At 38.8% G+C, this 14,017-nt stretch overlaps 1 protein-coding gene across 1 annotated transcript; it reads right to left on the reverse strand.

Annotated features, from left to right (window-relative positions):
* Positions 1-537: 537 nt before the first annotated feature.
* On the reverse strand, positions 538-13,993 carry LOC102224810 (cellular retinoic acid-binding protein 2). Its single transcript, XM_005796448.2, has 4 exons — positions 13,766-13,993; positions 3,589-3,767; positions 1,975-2,091; positions 538-864 (listed from the first exon to the last, which is right to left on the reverse strand). Exons 1-4 carry the CDS (start codon positions 13,845-13,847, stop codon positions 814-816), a joined length of 429 nt encoding a protein of 142 aa, XP_005796505.1. The 5' UTR covers positions 13,848-13,993; the 3' UTR covers positions 538-813.
* Positions 13,994-14,017: the final 24 nt, after the last annotated feature.

Consider the following 14,017-nt stretch of genomic DNA (forward strand, 5'->3'; position numbering starts at 1 on the left):
TGTTAGAGTTGTTAGATCTAAAATTTAACCTCTAATTAGGCAAATATTTGCGTTTATGTTATCCAAAACGAGTCTAACTCTGAGGTATGTGTATGAGAAGGCCTAATAACTCCTCATACTTGTGTGAAAAATCAGAGAGTAGAGCGAAAAAGAGTTCACTGAATACTTTCTTGTTACAGAGCAAGCATAACCACTCCAGATGCAGTGATTTAATTTTCTCATGGCCACCCTCTCTCCTTCGCTTGCTCATTTTCCTTTCCACTCCCTGTTTTCCCCTTGCCTGTGCCAAGTGTCTTGTTGCAAAGTTTAGAAAATATGAACCATCCTCGGGAGTTTTTGGTACTAATCAAGTGCATATTGTAGTCAGCTTTGATGACAGAGGGCGCACAGAGGACACGGTATGGAAATGAGAAGAAAAACGCCTCTGGAGATTAAAAAAAAAAAAAAAGGTAGCAATGACAAGTTATAAGGAAACAAGTGATGAAGGTGCAACAGCAGCAGCAAAAGCTGAAAAAAAAAATCAGTAAACATTAAAAATCATATAAAATTGTTTATTAAAATTCATAAGAATAAAGGTACAGGGATAAAGAAATGAAATGGAATGTATATCATGATTAAACCATACAATAGGAGAAAATGTTCATGTTAAAAGCAGTTTCTTGCCTTTCTGTCCAGTTCATTGGTTGGGAAAGACTTGACCAGGACTCAATGGCTGGGAGGATGATGAGGATGAAGAAACCAAGCCGAGTAAATGGAAATCATGCATGAAACGCCAACAGAAGTATTATATGACAGTACTCAGTAAAAATGTCCTCATTCCCTTTCATAAACTCTGGTGCAGACAACGTCCCCAGCAGTCATCGTCTAAAAGACAACAGACAGGAAGCGCAAAGGGTTTCATTTCTGAGACTTTCTTTACATAGTTGTTTAATTTATTATTTAAAATACAAAGAAAATCTGAGTATATGGCCTAAGTTGCCAAGTTGTAGTAGAAACTGTATAATTTCACACAGTGTTTTCTTTAACACCACACCCTAGCAGTAACTTTTGATGCTTTTTGTTTGACATATTGGTAATCTTAGAAACATATAGTTGAAATCAGATGTACATAGTATAAAAAGACATGTAACACCTTTTTCTTTTTGTCTGGAATTAAATCAGGCAAAGTCTTTCTGCTTTAGGTCAGTTATGATTGTTACGGTTATTTCTATTTGCTAAATGCTAAAATTGTGACATATTTTTTTCATAATTTTTATAGTTAAATTTCCTTTGAAGTTCCCTGACTTGTATCAAACATTTTGAGAATCCTTCAACAATTTCTCATTGTGGTTTACTGGTGTTTTGGCTCGTTCCTCCTGATAAAACTGTTTTAAGAAAGTCATGTTTGACGGCCATCTTGTTTGCCTCCACCTTCTCAGTCCCTAAAGTGGGACAAAGGTGAAGGTGTTGTGGTGATACTCCAAAACACTGGCTTTTTTTCCCCTTAGCCCACATTAAGAGGACCTTTTGTGCTTAAGTATTTCCATATAATGTTCTTTTCTTATTAACCCATCTGTTTTGTGAAGTGCAGCACTTTCTCCTGCAGCAAAACAGATTCACAACATGATGCTGCCACACTAAACACTTAGATTTTAGCCTAATGAGACCACGGGATATGTCTCCAAAAATTAAGGTACATGCATATTGAAATAACCCATACATTAATTGCAAGATTACACAAACTCCATGCAGAAAGATCCCAGTCTGTGACTAGAACATCTTTTTGTTCACTTTATATAAATATCTGGTTTCAAATGTATGAATCCAGAACAAATAAATGTAGAAAACTAGAAACTTAGCTCTCTAAAAGCAATCGAATAACTGACCATAGAATAATTCATACTACCTTACAGTTGTAAGTGTAGTTAGGCGTCTAGTTTTCCTATTTACCTCTGTAAAGTTGTGTAGTATTTGTGGTGTAGACAAAATAATTACCAGTATGAGCTCTCCGTCATTAGTCAGTTCTCTGGTCCACGCAGTCTTCAGTCCATCACCTTTTGGTAAAGTCTGTTCACAGCTAATCTTTCGGTCTGTCTCCCACTTTGGAAAACTCTACAGGGATTCAAAAAAGAAGAAAAACTTAAACCAGACCTTTGAAACACAGTGTGTGTAAGTTCATAACCTAGAATTTTCTTTAATCTGCTCACATAATGTAAGCAAAATTAGTCATTCCTCTGGTAGACTAAGGTTTAAAGTAATTTACTTCTAAAGATAATAATTATAGGCAGGGTTTGTATAATTATCCTAACACTGAGCACCCTCTTCATAAAACAGTTTTAATACAGAGTGTCTTAAGACCAAGGCTTTTTCAGAACCGCTGGAACACAGGCTGCTACAACAACTCCTTGAATAAAGCTGCAGTTATAACAACATTTAATTTCTCTCTGGGATTAATAAAAAACTTTTGAACTGAATTTAATTTTATTGCTGTAATAGCAATAAAGATTTTCCACTTATTATTGAGGAGGGTAGAAATCATTTCTAATATGTCAGATTTTTAATAAAATGGAAATGGAAAACATTTTTTTCCCTAAATGACATTGTTCTATTATCATCTGGAAGATGCCTCTGCTACTACCATTCACAAATAAGCTTCTGGGTTACATGGACATAATTTCAAATCTAAATCTGCCAAACATATGAGTAATTTTGGTGTTAACTGTACAATTGTACTGTAAATATAAACCAGGAGAAGATGTCTAATAGTTAGGTTGGTTCGATTAGGGGTCATGAAGTCCAAAATCCTAGGAAATTTTAGACTAACACTAAAATAAATTGTATGTGCAATTTGAACTGATACACTGCAAAAATACAAAATCTTATATTTTTGCTCTAGTTTGTCCTGCAAATATCTTAGTGTGCTTCAAAAACTTGCAATTAACTTTTCAACAATATATACAAGCTTGTTTTAAGTCAATAATAGCTCATTATTACTAATTGCTAACTCCATTGGGAGGTTATTTAACTTATAATATTGGAAAAAATTGTAAAATAATCATCCAGTGGAAGTAGTACTTTTTAATCAACTTTAAGGAATTATCTTGTTGAAAAGTTACTTGCAAGTTATTTTTGTCTTATTATTGCAAGAGCACTAAGATAAACAAGACTGAAAATACTTGGTAAGATTGTGTGTTTTTGCAGAGAATGCAATAGTTTTAGTACAACATGGTCGTTTTCATGGCAGAACTAAATAGAAAACAGGACAATAAAACATTAATATATGAGCTACCAGAGGGACAAACTGACCCAAAGCCTCTTTGACACTTAATTTTGATCAGGCATGGTCGAGACTGCTAGTCGCGCTCTGTGAGAAAAAACTTTACAAGCTGTCAGGAACCATGATCATCACTCATTCAGCACAAAGAAATGAAGAACAGATCTCTTTGTAAAAACCCTCAGACTGACTCTTGAGTTTCACCCAAAATTATTTCCATATGTTACCTTTTAGGCAGAGCTGCCGCCAATTGCGCTGTCCTTGAGCGGATTCTGGTATGCACGCAATATTAACTTTATAGAGGAATGCTTTATGAGAAGCAAAAAGATGTGTACCGTGCAGGGCCGTCCATCAACTGTGGCCTCGTTGAAGGACTGACCCACGGTGAAAGACACATTGGTGGTGCGGACGCTGGTGGATGTTTTAATGGAAAGGGTTTCTCCTTGCTGGGTGATTTCCACTGCCGGGCTGGACGCTGCCGCCACTGCAATCTTCCTCAGGAACACATTAACACCTACAGATTCACATATATGTAACAGGGTTTTATTTTAATATGTAAAATATCATTCATGTGAAGTTTGTCAAAATGTGTTTATTTATTCTTTGAATTTATTTTGTTTAGTCAAGAAGTTGCTTCTTCAGTCGTTTATTGGTGTTTTAAGTTCTGTTACTTTGCTCTTTACCGTGGTAATTGGATCTATAATAATGTAAAGTTATGCATAAATGGAGTAGAAATTGATATAGTTTAAGACAAAACTTTTAGGGATTATTTTACACAATAAACTTAGTTGGAAGCCTCATATTGAAGATATTAGAAATGAACTATTGGAATATTGTATCAAATAAAAAATTTAATAAATGTTTAAGGTTTATATAATATATAGCCCTCTCTGGTTAGGCCTTATCAATGGCTTATTGGTCAGCCATTTATACAGTATATTAGTTAAGTGGCAGGAAAATCTATTAGGCTTATTAATAAAGTGGGATATCGTGAACCAACTAATAAACTCTTTATTCAAAGTAATATTTTTAAATGTAAAAATATTGTACATATAAAAATATTAGAAATAATGTATAAAGCATTGAACAAAAGTCTTCCTTCTGGTATTTAGAAATGATTTAAGTTAAGAGAGAATAAATAGAATTTGCGAGGTTTGTTTATGTTTGAACATGCAAAAGAGAAGAGCCAGGTAAAGTACAGATGTGTTTCAGTTCTTGGCGTGAAACTCTGGAATGAATTGAATGATGACTTAAAATTATGTCCTTTCGTGGTGAGCTTTAAAAGAGCCTTAAAATGTAAAATGATAAAATCTTATACTGTTATGTAGATGTATGTATTGTGTAATCATGTTTGTAAAAAAAAAATTATGTGTGTACTACACGCAGACTCGTTGCCATAGCAACTGACAACAACGTCCCTAAAACAACACTGAAATATTTCCCACACAAAGAGCAGAACATTCAGTCTGTTGCAGTAACATGGTTTTAGGCTTAATGTTTATTTTGCCTTTATTAAGAAGTGATTGCTGTGGTAAGAGGAGAAAACTATAAATATATCGCTGCACTTGACTTTACTGTATGGCTAGCTCCATGGTTAGCTCGCTGTTTTTTTTTTTCTAAAGGTTTTGTTGGCTCTAGTGGCCTTTATTTGAAAGTAGTTTGACAGGAAACAGGATAATCAGAGAGGGGGAACACATGCGGCAAACATCGCCAGGCCGGGAATCGAACCTACGACCACCAAGGAGTAAGGCCTCAACGTGGGTCATGCTTTGCCCCTGCGCTACCACAGCACCCCGGTTAGCTCGCTGTTACTGTCTCTTACTCTGCAGTTGCGGAGTCACAATGTCTGGGATCATGAGCGCCCCCTGCCATGAGGCAAGGGAACTGCCTGCCTCACCTCTAATCTGTTCTCGGCTGTTTCTGATCGCTCCTCAGCACACGAAACATGTTACACTGTGTGTGTAACGTGTTTGGTGACAAAAAACACTGTACATTATATACATAAGCTAAATTAGGGAAAAGCAGTTCATATATGAAATGTTTTTTTAACCATTTTATTGGCGACGTACAGACAGGAGGAACTTGCTCTCGTCGAATGGCAGTTAGCTAGAGGTTGATCAGTCGAAGGTGAGGCTCACCTGGCTGCTGCCTCACCGGCTGCCATTAGCAGCCATTGTTGACACGTTTCTCTTGAGAATTTATTTAGCAGTTCACAGTAAGACTTTCAACTTTGTTTGGTGCACATTTCGTTTGGAGATTTACATCAAGCTTAACGTAAAATCTTTACCGAGTTTCTAGAGAAGTGATTTTAACTTAGAACCTGAAACAAGCAAAGATCACAATGGATTCCAACCAACCAAGAGTCGAAGACGTTGCATCCGACAACATTGTCGAAAGGGAATTACAGCCACCCAATCCGCTCAAGCGCAAGAAGAAGAAGGTGCCATTTGCAGTCTGGTTGGAGCAGCAAGAGCTTAAGATTTCTGCTGAAAATACCGAACCGCAGGACGTTTCACTGGTGACTGAAAATGAATTGATCGCCAAAGCGCTGGAGACACTGGATCAAAAAGGCAAGAAAAGTCCATCTACGGTTAAGCCCAAGGACAACATCCAGACAAACAATTTAACTGAGGTTCCTGATGATCAGACAGCAGAAAATGTTCAAAGAGGGTGTTTAAATGAAATTCAAAATCTGCCCCCCTCTTCTGACAAGACAAGTCAAGCAAACTGTTCGTGTCTTGCCAGATTTAAGGAGACTGAATTGAAATACAAAGAAATGCAGAAATACTTAATGACAGAGCTTGATGAGATGTCCGATACAAATAAAAAACTAAGTGCTAAACTTAGACAGCAGCAAGAGCTGGTGAGGAAACTACTGTCAGAGAGCAGACAAAGCAAGAATTCAATGATTTCTGTTCAAATTCAGAGAGATTCACAAGACAGCCCAAAGAAGAAAACAGTAAATTATCAATCTGCTTCAGTACAAACAGAGATGGATGGACAGGAAACCAGCTATTCATTAAAACCAGTCAGTCGAACAATTTCAACGCAAACAGAGATGGATGTGCTGGAAACCAGTTGTAACTTGAAACTGTTGCACAACGAAATGCAGAAATATTTAATGAAACAGCTTGATGAGATGTTTGATACAAATAAAAAACTAAATGCTAAACTTAGACAGCAGCAAGATCTGGCGAGGAAAGGACTCCGAGAGCAGACAAAGCAAGAAGTCAATGGTTTCTGTTCAGACTCAGATAGATTCGCAAGAAATCCCAAAGCAGAAAACAGTAAATTATCAATCTGCTTCAACGCAACTGAGATGGATCTACAGGAAACCAGCTATCCATTAAAACCAGTCAGTCGAACAACTTCAACCCAAACTGAGATGGATGTGCTGGAAACCAGTTATCCATTAAAACCAGTTTATCAAACAATTTCGACACAAACTGAGCTCACTTTATTGCTAAAAAACAGCCTTCTGAAACACAACTGAATGGGCATCATGATCGGCAGACCAACATATTGAAGAGATCTACAGGTAAGAACAGGACAGAGTCAGCAATGAAAGCTGCTTGTGAGCTGGAGACCCTCAACAATGAAAACGGTGAACTACAGGAAGTTTCTATACTAGGAACAGTTGTGGATCATATAGCCTCCATTAAAACGTACATTCATATGATTGAAACAGAGATCGCTAAGGTAGAGCAGATCAATGAAGAAGAAACAGTCTCTGAAACCCAACTAAGTGGGGACCAGCAAGATGACAAAAAACCATCAAAGAAATATAAACGTAGTAACAAAAGAAAGACAGCAATGAAAGCTGCCTGTGTGCTGGAGACCCTCAACAATGATAAAGTTTCTGTGGAAGACACTGAACAAGAAGAAGTTTCAATACCAGAAAACTTCTTTTCTGAAATAGTGGGGGATCATACAGCCTCCATCATAACTGAGGTTCATAGAAATGAAACAGTGATTGGTGAACTACAGCAGGCGACTGAAGACGAAATGGTCCCTGAAATACAACAGAATGGGGATCAGCCAGATGAGAAAAGGCCATTGACTAAATCAAAATGTATGAAAAAGAGAAAGACGGCAATGAAAGCTGAACTAGAAACCGTTGTAAACCCAATAGAGACAGATCAAAACTTGATCCACAACACTGAGACACCAAAAACAGATTTAGAAATACTAGAGATCCCACAGACAGCTTTTGAGCAAATAGAGACAAAACCTTACAAAGTCTCAGAAGACGTAACAGGTAGAGTTCCTGTAGTTTGCACAGAACGGGAGAGTGGTCTCATAGAAAAACAGAGAACATTGCCTCCACAGATAAAGGTTACATTTAACGAAGATGGAATCCAAACAACAAATCAGGAATCAGAGACTCAAGCAGCTGAAGAGTCAGCTGAGCAGAACAACGTCTCTGAACAAGAAGAGAGCCCCATGAAAAAGATTTCTCTGTGGAGGCGAATCAAAAAGGCTTTAACTCCATCATGTCTGCGCCAGTTCAGAGGCAGAAGTAACGTCCATCCAGCGTAGACATCAATTTATGTCTCCAGTATGTTCGATTTAAAAGGGGGGTGGGGCCATGTGTTGGTTGGGTGATTGGCGCTAATTGGAAAAAGAGCTACTGTTGTTGTTAATTGGACATTTTAATATTAAAAAGCTAGGACTGCACGGTGGGAAACGTCTCCCCGTGTAGGTGTGGGTTCACTCTGGATGCTCCGGCTTCCCCTACGTTCAACATCAGTACTCATGTTCATTCATTGTAAGATTTTTATTTCTAATTCTAAACAGAAAATAAGACAACCACATTTATTAATTAATGGGAGAATTGGAAAAAGAAAATGTAAACAACATGGAACAAAAAGAGCCTTTTAGAAGTCTAAACCTATACAAATTGGAAAAAAATTTAGAAAATTATTTATCTTTCTGGGCAAGATATACAGTATATATCTATATCTAAATTTAATTATATATATAGACATAGATATCTATCTATAAGTAAATCTGTCTGTGTCTCTATAAATGTACACTGCTCAAAAAAATAAAGGGAACACTCAAATAACACATCCTAGATCTGAATGAAATATTCTCATTGAATACTTTGTTCTGTACAAAGTTGAATGTGCTGACAACAAAATCACACAAAAATCATCAATGGAAATCAAATTTATTAACCAATGGAGGCCTGGATTTGGAGCCACACACAAAATTAAAGTGAAATAACACTACACGCTGATCCAACTTTAATGTAATGTCTTTAAAACAAGTCAAAATGAGGCTCAGTATTGTGTGTGGCCTCCACGTGCCTGTATGACCTCCCTACAACGCCTGGGCATGCTCCTGATGAGGTGGCGGATGGTCTCCTGAGGGATCTCCTCCCAGACCTGGACTAAAGCATCCGCCAACTCCTGGACAGTCTGTGGTGCAACGTGACGTTGGTGGATGGAGCGAGACATGATGTCCCAGATGTGCTCAATCGAATTCAGGTCTGGGGAACGGGCTGGCCAGTCCATAGCTTCAATGCCTTCATCTTGCAGGAACTGCTGACACACTCCAGCCACATGAGGTCTAGCATTGTCCTGCATTAGGAGGGACCCAGGGCCAACCGCACCAGCATATGGTCTCACAAGGGGTCTGAGGATCTCATCTCGGTACCTAATGGCAGTCAGGCTACCTCTGGTGAGCACATGGAGGGCTGTGCGGCCCTCCAAAGAAATGCCACCCCAAACCATTACTGACCCACTGCCAAACCTGTCATGCTGAAGGATGTTGCAGGCAGCAGACCGCTCTCCACGGTGTCTCCAGACTCTGTCACATCTGTCACATGTGCTCAGTGTGAACCTGCTTTCATCTGTGAAGAGCACAAGGCGCCAGTGGCGAATTTGCCAATCCTGGTGTTCTCTGGCAAATGCCAAGCATCCTGCACGGTGTTGGGCTGTGAGCACAACCCCCATCTGTGGACGTCGGGCCCTCATACCATCCTCATGGAGTCGGTTTCTAACCGTTTGTGCAGACACATGCACATTTGTGGCCTGCTGGAGGTCATTTTGCAGGGCTCTGGCAGTGCTCCTCCTGTTCCTTTTTGCACAAAGGCGGAGGTAGCGGTCCTGCTGCTGGGTTGTTGCCCTCCTACGGCCTCCTCCACATCTCCTGGTGTACTGGCCTGTCTCCTGGTAGCGCCTCCAGCCTCTGGACACTACGCTGACAGACACAGCAAACCTTCTTGCCACAGCTCGCATTGATGTGCCATCCTGGATGAGCTGCACTACCTGAGCCACTTGTGTGGGTTGTGGAGTCCGTCTCATGCTACCACGAGTGTGAAAGCACCACCAACATTCAAAACTGACCAAAACATCAGCCAGACAGCATAGGTACTGAGAAGTGGTCTGTGGTCCCAACTGCAGAACCACTCCTTTATTGAGTGTGTCTTGCTAATTGCCAATAATTTGCACCTGTTGTCTATTCCATTTGCACAACAGCAGGTGAAATTGATTGTCAATCAGTGTTGCTTCCTAAGTGGACAGTTTGATTTCACAGAAGTTTGATTTACTTGGAGTTATATTGTGTTGTTTAAGTGTTCCCTTTATTTTTTTGAGCAGTGTATATATATATATATATACAACTTTAAAGTTGCTATGATATTTTCAGCGAAGTCACGGTCTTCCGTTGATTTGTGACTTCCGTCGATTTGTGACTTTTAGCCGACATCTTAGTTGGTGTATTTTCTGTACTGACGGATTTGCGCTTACCACTTGCAGCCATTCTTTGAAATTTTCAAGACGTCTTTTTTAAGCAGCTTTAAGCACAATATTTAACGCAGGTCTCAGAGTAAATGCTTCCCTGCGTTAAAGCAGCAATAACAGCTCCCTATCCAGACAATCTCGGGAGAGCTTACAAAGAACGACCACTCACGCCGCCATCTTGCTCGGCTCCCCCGCTCTCTGCAGGCTTCTGTACTGTACATGTATATACGTGCGTGTTTGAGTATGGACAGAAGATATATTTTATAATGGTAGGCTGCTAAGTATATGAACGGGGTAGGCAAGTGTAAGCTCTGGCTTCAGCTTATTTCTTTTATGGTAAATTATGAGTTTGTTTATAACTATTGTTTTTGTCTCCTGTGTTTAATGTTGATAATTTGCCAAAATAAAGTGAACTGAACTGAAAATTCTGTTATGTCGCCCTTGACAGTTGGTGGTTACCGTAGTAACCAGTAACCGACAGCTCCTCCAACTTTTTTCTGTTGTGTTTGTTACTGTGGGGCAGAAGCTGCTGGACTGATGTTAGCCACCAACTTGATTTTATCTTTTCCTAGAATAAATACGTCGAACCTGAATGTGTCTGTCGTGGAGTCGACCTATTGGACGAACATAGGAGGGTTACACATAGAGCTAAAGTCAAACTGGAAGCTGTGGTCCATAATGTATAATCACAGCTGTGCGTGCCAGTGGTTTTCAAAGATATTCTGGTAAATAATCCATCAGAATGAATCAGTAGCTGCCTTCAGTTCTGTTTTCTGAAAGTTTAGCACATATAAAAGCATCATGTGGTAATAAAGCACTGAGCAAAGAATGGATGGAATTTTCCTTCTTGCCCTAGGCTCAATGAAACCATGCTATCTGATAGTTTGGGAGTCAATAGACGCTTTGATAAAGCAACAACAAAATAAATTTCACAATGTCTGCCTCTCAGGGTTTGGTTGTTCCCATAATGACGTGTGATCTTGCATAATTTCTGAATGTTTTTTTTGCAACTGCTAGCAGCAAAGGGAAATAATCATTTGTGATTTATTACTCAGAATGAACCAAAACCAAAAATGAACCTCTTAAAATCAATCATCTGCTTCGAAAAGACTGTTTAGTCTCCATAATTTGTGCTAAATAGGAACAAGGCAGAACATCTGGTATATTTCAATGTGCCACAAATTACAGAAACAGCAATAAAACAATACTGTGCAAAGAGAAAAGAGGGTTGGTTTCTCCCAATTTTTTTTTCACTTTGGTGAAGGTAACAGATGTTCTTTCTATGAAAAACAAAATGATGTTTACCTCCCCGGTTAATGCAAACAAGATATTCCAGCACCTTAAAGGTCCGACAAAGAATTCTGTATGAAACAAAATGAGAAAAACCTGGGAATGTTGATGCAAAAGCAAAAAGAATTGCATATCCTTGAAAATGTGAGGCTGTGTTGAGGATGTTTACCAAATATCATCAGAAAGTGTTTGTGTTCAGTTCTCTGTAGAAAAATCACGTTCTTGGCATAAGGTTGGGAACATTCTGGTTTAATTCTTGTGCAAATACACAACCTACTGTACCCAAGATGGAAGCCTAGAAACCAGAGTGAGATATGCATTGGCGAACTAAAGCTGTTGTGAGAGCATCCACAGATGACTAATACAAGCCTTTAAAGCCTCAGATGGGTTTGGACTAGTTGTTTTAGCCAGAATGTTTGGGATGTTTCCTGGATTTCACTAGCCTGTTTTAAATTGGTGGGCACTAGTAGGAATCTATAATGTCAATCTAAAACGAGTCAATGGAGCGACATAGAAACATCTACGCCAACCACGATGAGGAAACACTGAGGCAAAAAGTGTGAAAAAGGCCTCAAAGTTCATATGACCTTTAGATATTTTACAATAAGAGACTATTATAAAAAAAAGTAGGACAGGGCCGATATGGCTAAAAAACTTTTCGCAATAAGCATTTCATATCAGTTGATAGCAATAGTTATTGATTAGTTTTTTGTTCTAAATACCTAAAGTACTGGTAAACTAGTGATGTGATCTTTCCTGTTTTTTCCAAAGTTTTCACTCCACTCCATTGTTTTTTATTTTAAGCAGTTATGAGGCACTGTGGTGAAACCTTAAAATGCTGCTGGGCAAGTTGCTCAACATGTCGTCGCTAGGTAACCACACGTTGCTAGGTAACCACAGAGCGAGTTAGTTGATTCCACCAACCTTGCTTGACTAGCTATGAGAGATTGAGCAGATAAAGTTTTTCTCTTTCCTCTGCCTACCACCCCCAGAATGCTGTGCGGTTCTGGATCAGAGTTCAGTGAACATTCAATCGGACATATCTACTGTTGATATTGATCAAATGTTTATCATTGCATATACTGATAATAAAAATGAAATGAAATGGGACTCCTCTGGGGTCAATAAAGTCATTTGAATTGTTTCACTTAAGACATTTTTTACATGTTATAAGTGAAATTATTTACCAGTGGAACTAGTACTTTTTTTTTTAAAGCAATATTCAAGAGTTAGCTGCTGTATCTTGCTGAAAAGCTCTTTGTACATTGGTTTTGTTTTATTTCAAGTGTACTAAGATATTTTCACCAGAAACTAGACAATGTTCTTGGTAAGATTTTATGTTTTTTGCAGTGTAGTTAATACAAGAGTTAGCAAGTGGAGGGAATTCACTTTTTACTTGGCTATTCTGAATAGTTTTCCCCCCTCCAAAAAATAAAAAATACTTTTTGTATTTACTCATGTTGATTAAAATGTGTCAAAACAGAACATTCTCAAATTGTTCAGTTTGTTTTTTAGCTGTCTAATGATGAAAAAGACACCTAATCCTCTGCCTCATTCATGTGAGTTGGCCTCACTTCAGAGGGATCAAGACAACTTTGATATCTGATTCAGTTTAGACCATATTTGCTCATGCTTTGGTACTTAGAGGAGGTAACCTACTCACTCACACACACACACACACAAAAAGCTCAGGATTGCCCGGGGCCTTAGGGAGACGAAGAAGGAAAGTCAGGCTCAGCGTTGGCTGGCTGCTGGGGCCCATGTTAAGGCTTAGTTCAGTTTACATTGGCTGTAATTACAACCACATGAGGAGGACGCTGCTTTAGATGAGTTTAATCTAACTTTTGTCCACAGGAAATTTGACTTCAGATTTTTAACGGAGGCCATGATGTGGCCCTCGTTCGACCTTTGTCCCCTGCAGTGAGGACATATACCTGGATTCTGGCAAGACATTCAAAGCTTAAGATAAGAGATACCTTAACACTTGATTTTTGTTCACTTCAAAGCCCGGTGGATTTTCTACAATTAAAATTCACGAAAGGGTCGCTTAATTTTGTTTGCAATGGGAGTCATCAATTTTCTTGTACAGATTTTAAAGCAATGCCTTAAAAGAATCTTGAGTTTACCAAATTTTCTAGAGGTCTTTGGCTCATTTTCACTACAAGAAAGAAAACGAAGAAACTTTAGAAGAACTTCAGAAAACATTGAAAACTGCAAACTAAAGATCAGATTCATAGGTTTTCAAAAAAAATGGGTAAGATGGAAACAAAGTATAGGGAAAATAGGGGTGGTTTAAAATTTGCACATGTAGGGTTGAACTGGAAAACAATTAATGAATAATCAGCAGCATTAAAAACGTGAACAAAGCTTGCAACTTGATAGTTCCGTAGTTGTGAGCATGCAGGTTTTGAAAGCTTATCCAAATTACAGAGCAATGCGTCACAATAACAAAATTTAATAACTAATAACTCACCCAGAGCTTTCAAAAGCTCCTCGAAGTTTTCCGATGACTTCATTTTCCATTTTCCAGAGAAATCTGTCACTTTGTTCTCCATTTCGGTGCAGATTAGAGCAGCAGTCTGATTGTGAGCACTCCACTCTGTGTGAGTCTGTTCCTAAAAAGCCGTCTCCTCCGCTTGCATCTGCGCCTCCATTCATTGGCCCCTCGGCTCGGTCGAATCTGATGCTGACCCAGCCAATACAGAGAAAGGTGGTGGGGAGGGAC

This window comes from Xiphophorus maculatus, chromosome 13 (genome assembly GCF_002775205.1).
Source record: "Xiphophorus maculatus strain JP 163 A chromosome 13, X_maculatus-5.0-male, whole genome shotgun sequence".
Classification (NCBI taxonomy): Eukaryota; Metazoa; Chordata; class Actinopteri; order Cyprinodontiformes; family Poeciliidae; genus Xiphophorus; species Xiphophorus maculatus.

Excerpts from the sequence above, each read along its gene's own strand:
- LOC102224810 (XM_005796448.2), bottom strand. The coding sequence starts at position 13,847 with ATGGAGAACAAAGTGACAGATTTCTCTGGAAAATGGAAAATGAAGTCA. Across the intron at positions 2,092-3,588 it reads TTGATGGACGGCCCTGCACG|AGTTTTCCAAAGTGGGAGAC; the intron begins GTACACATCTTT and ends GAATCCCTGTAG. Across the intron at positions 865-1,974 it reads ATGACGGAGAGCTCATACTG|ACGATGACTGCTGGGGACGT; the intron begins GTAATTATTTTG and ends GTTGTCTTTTAG.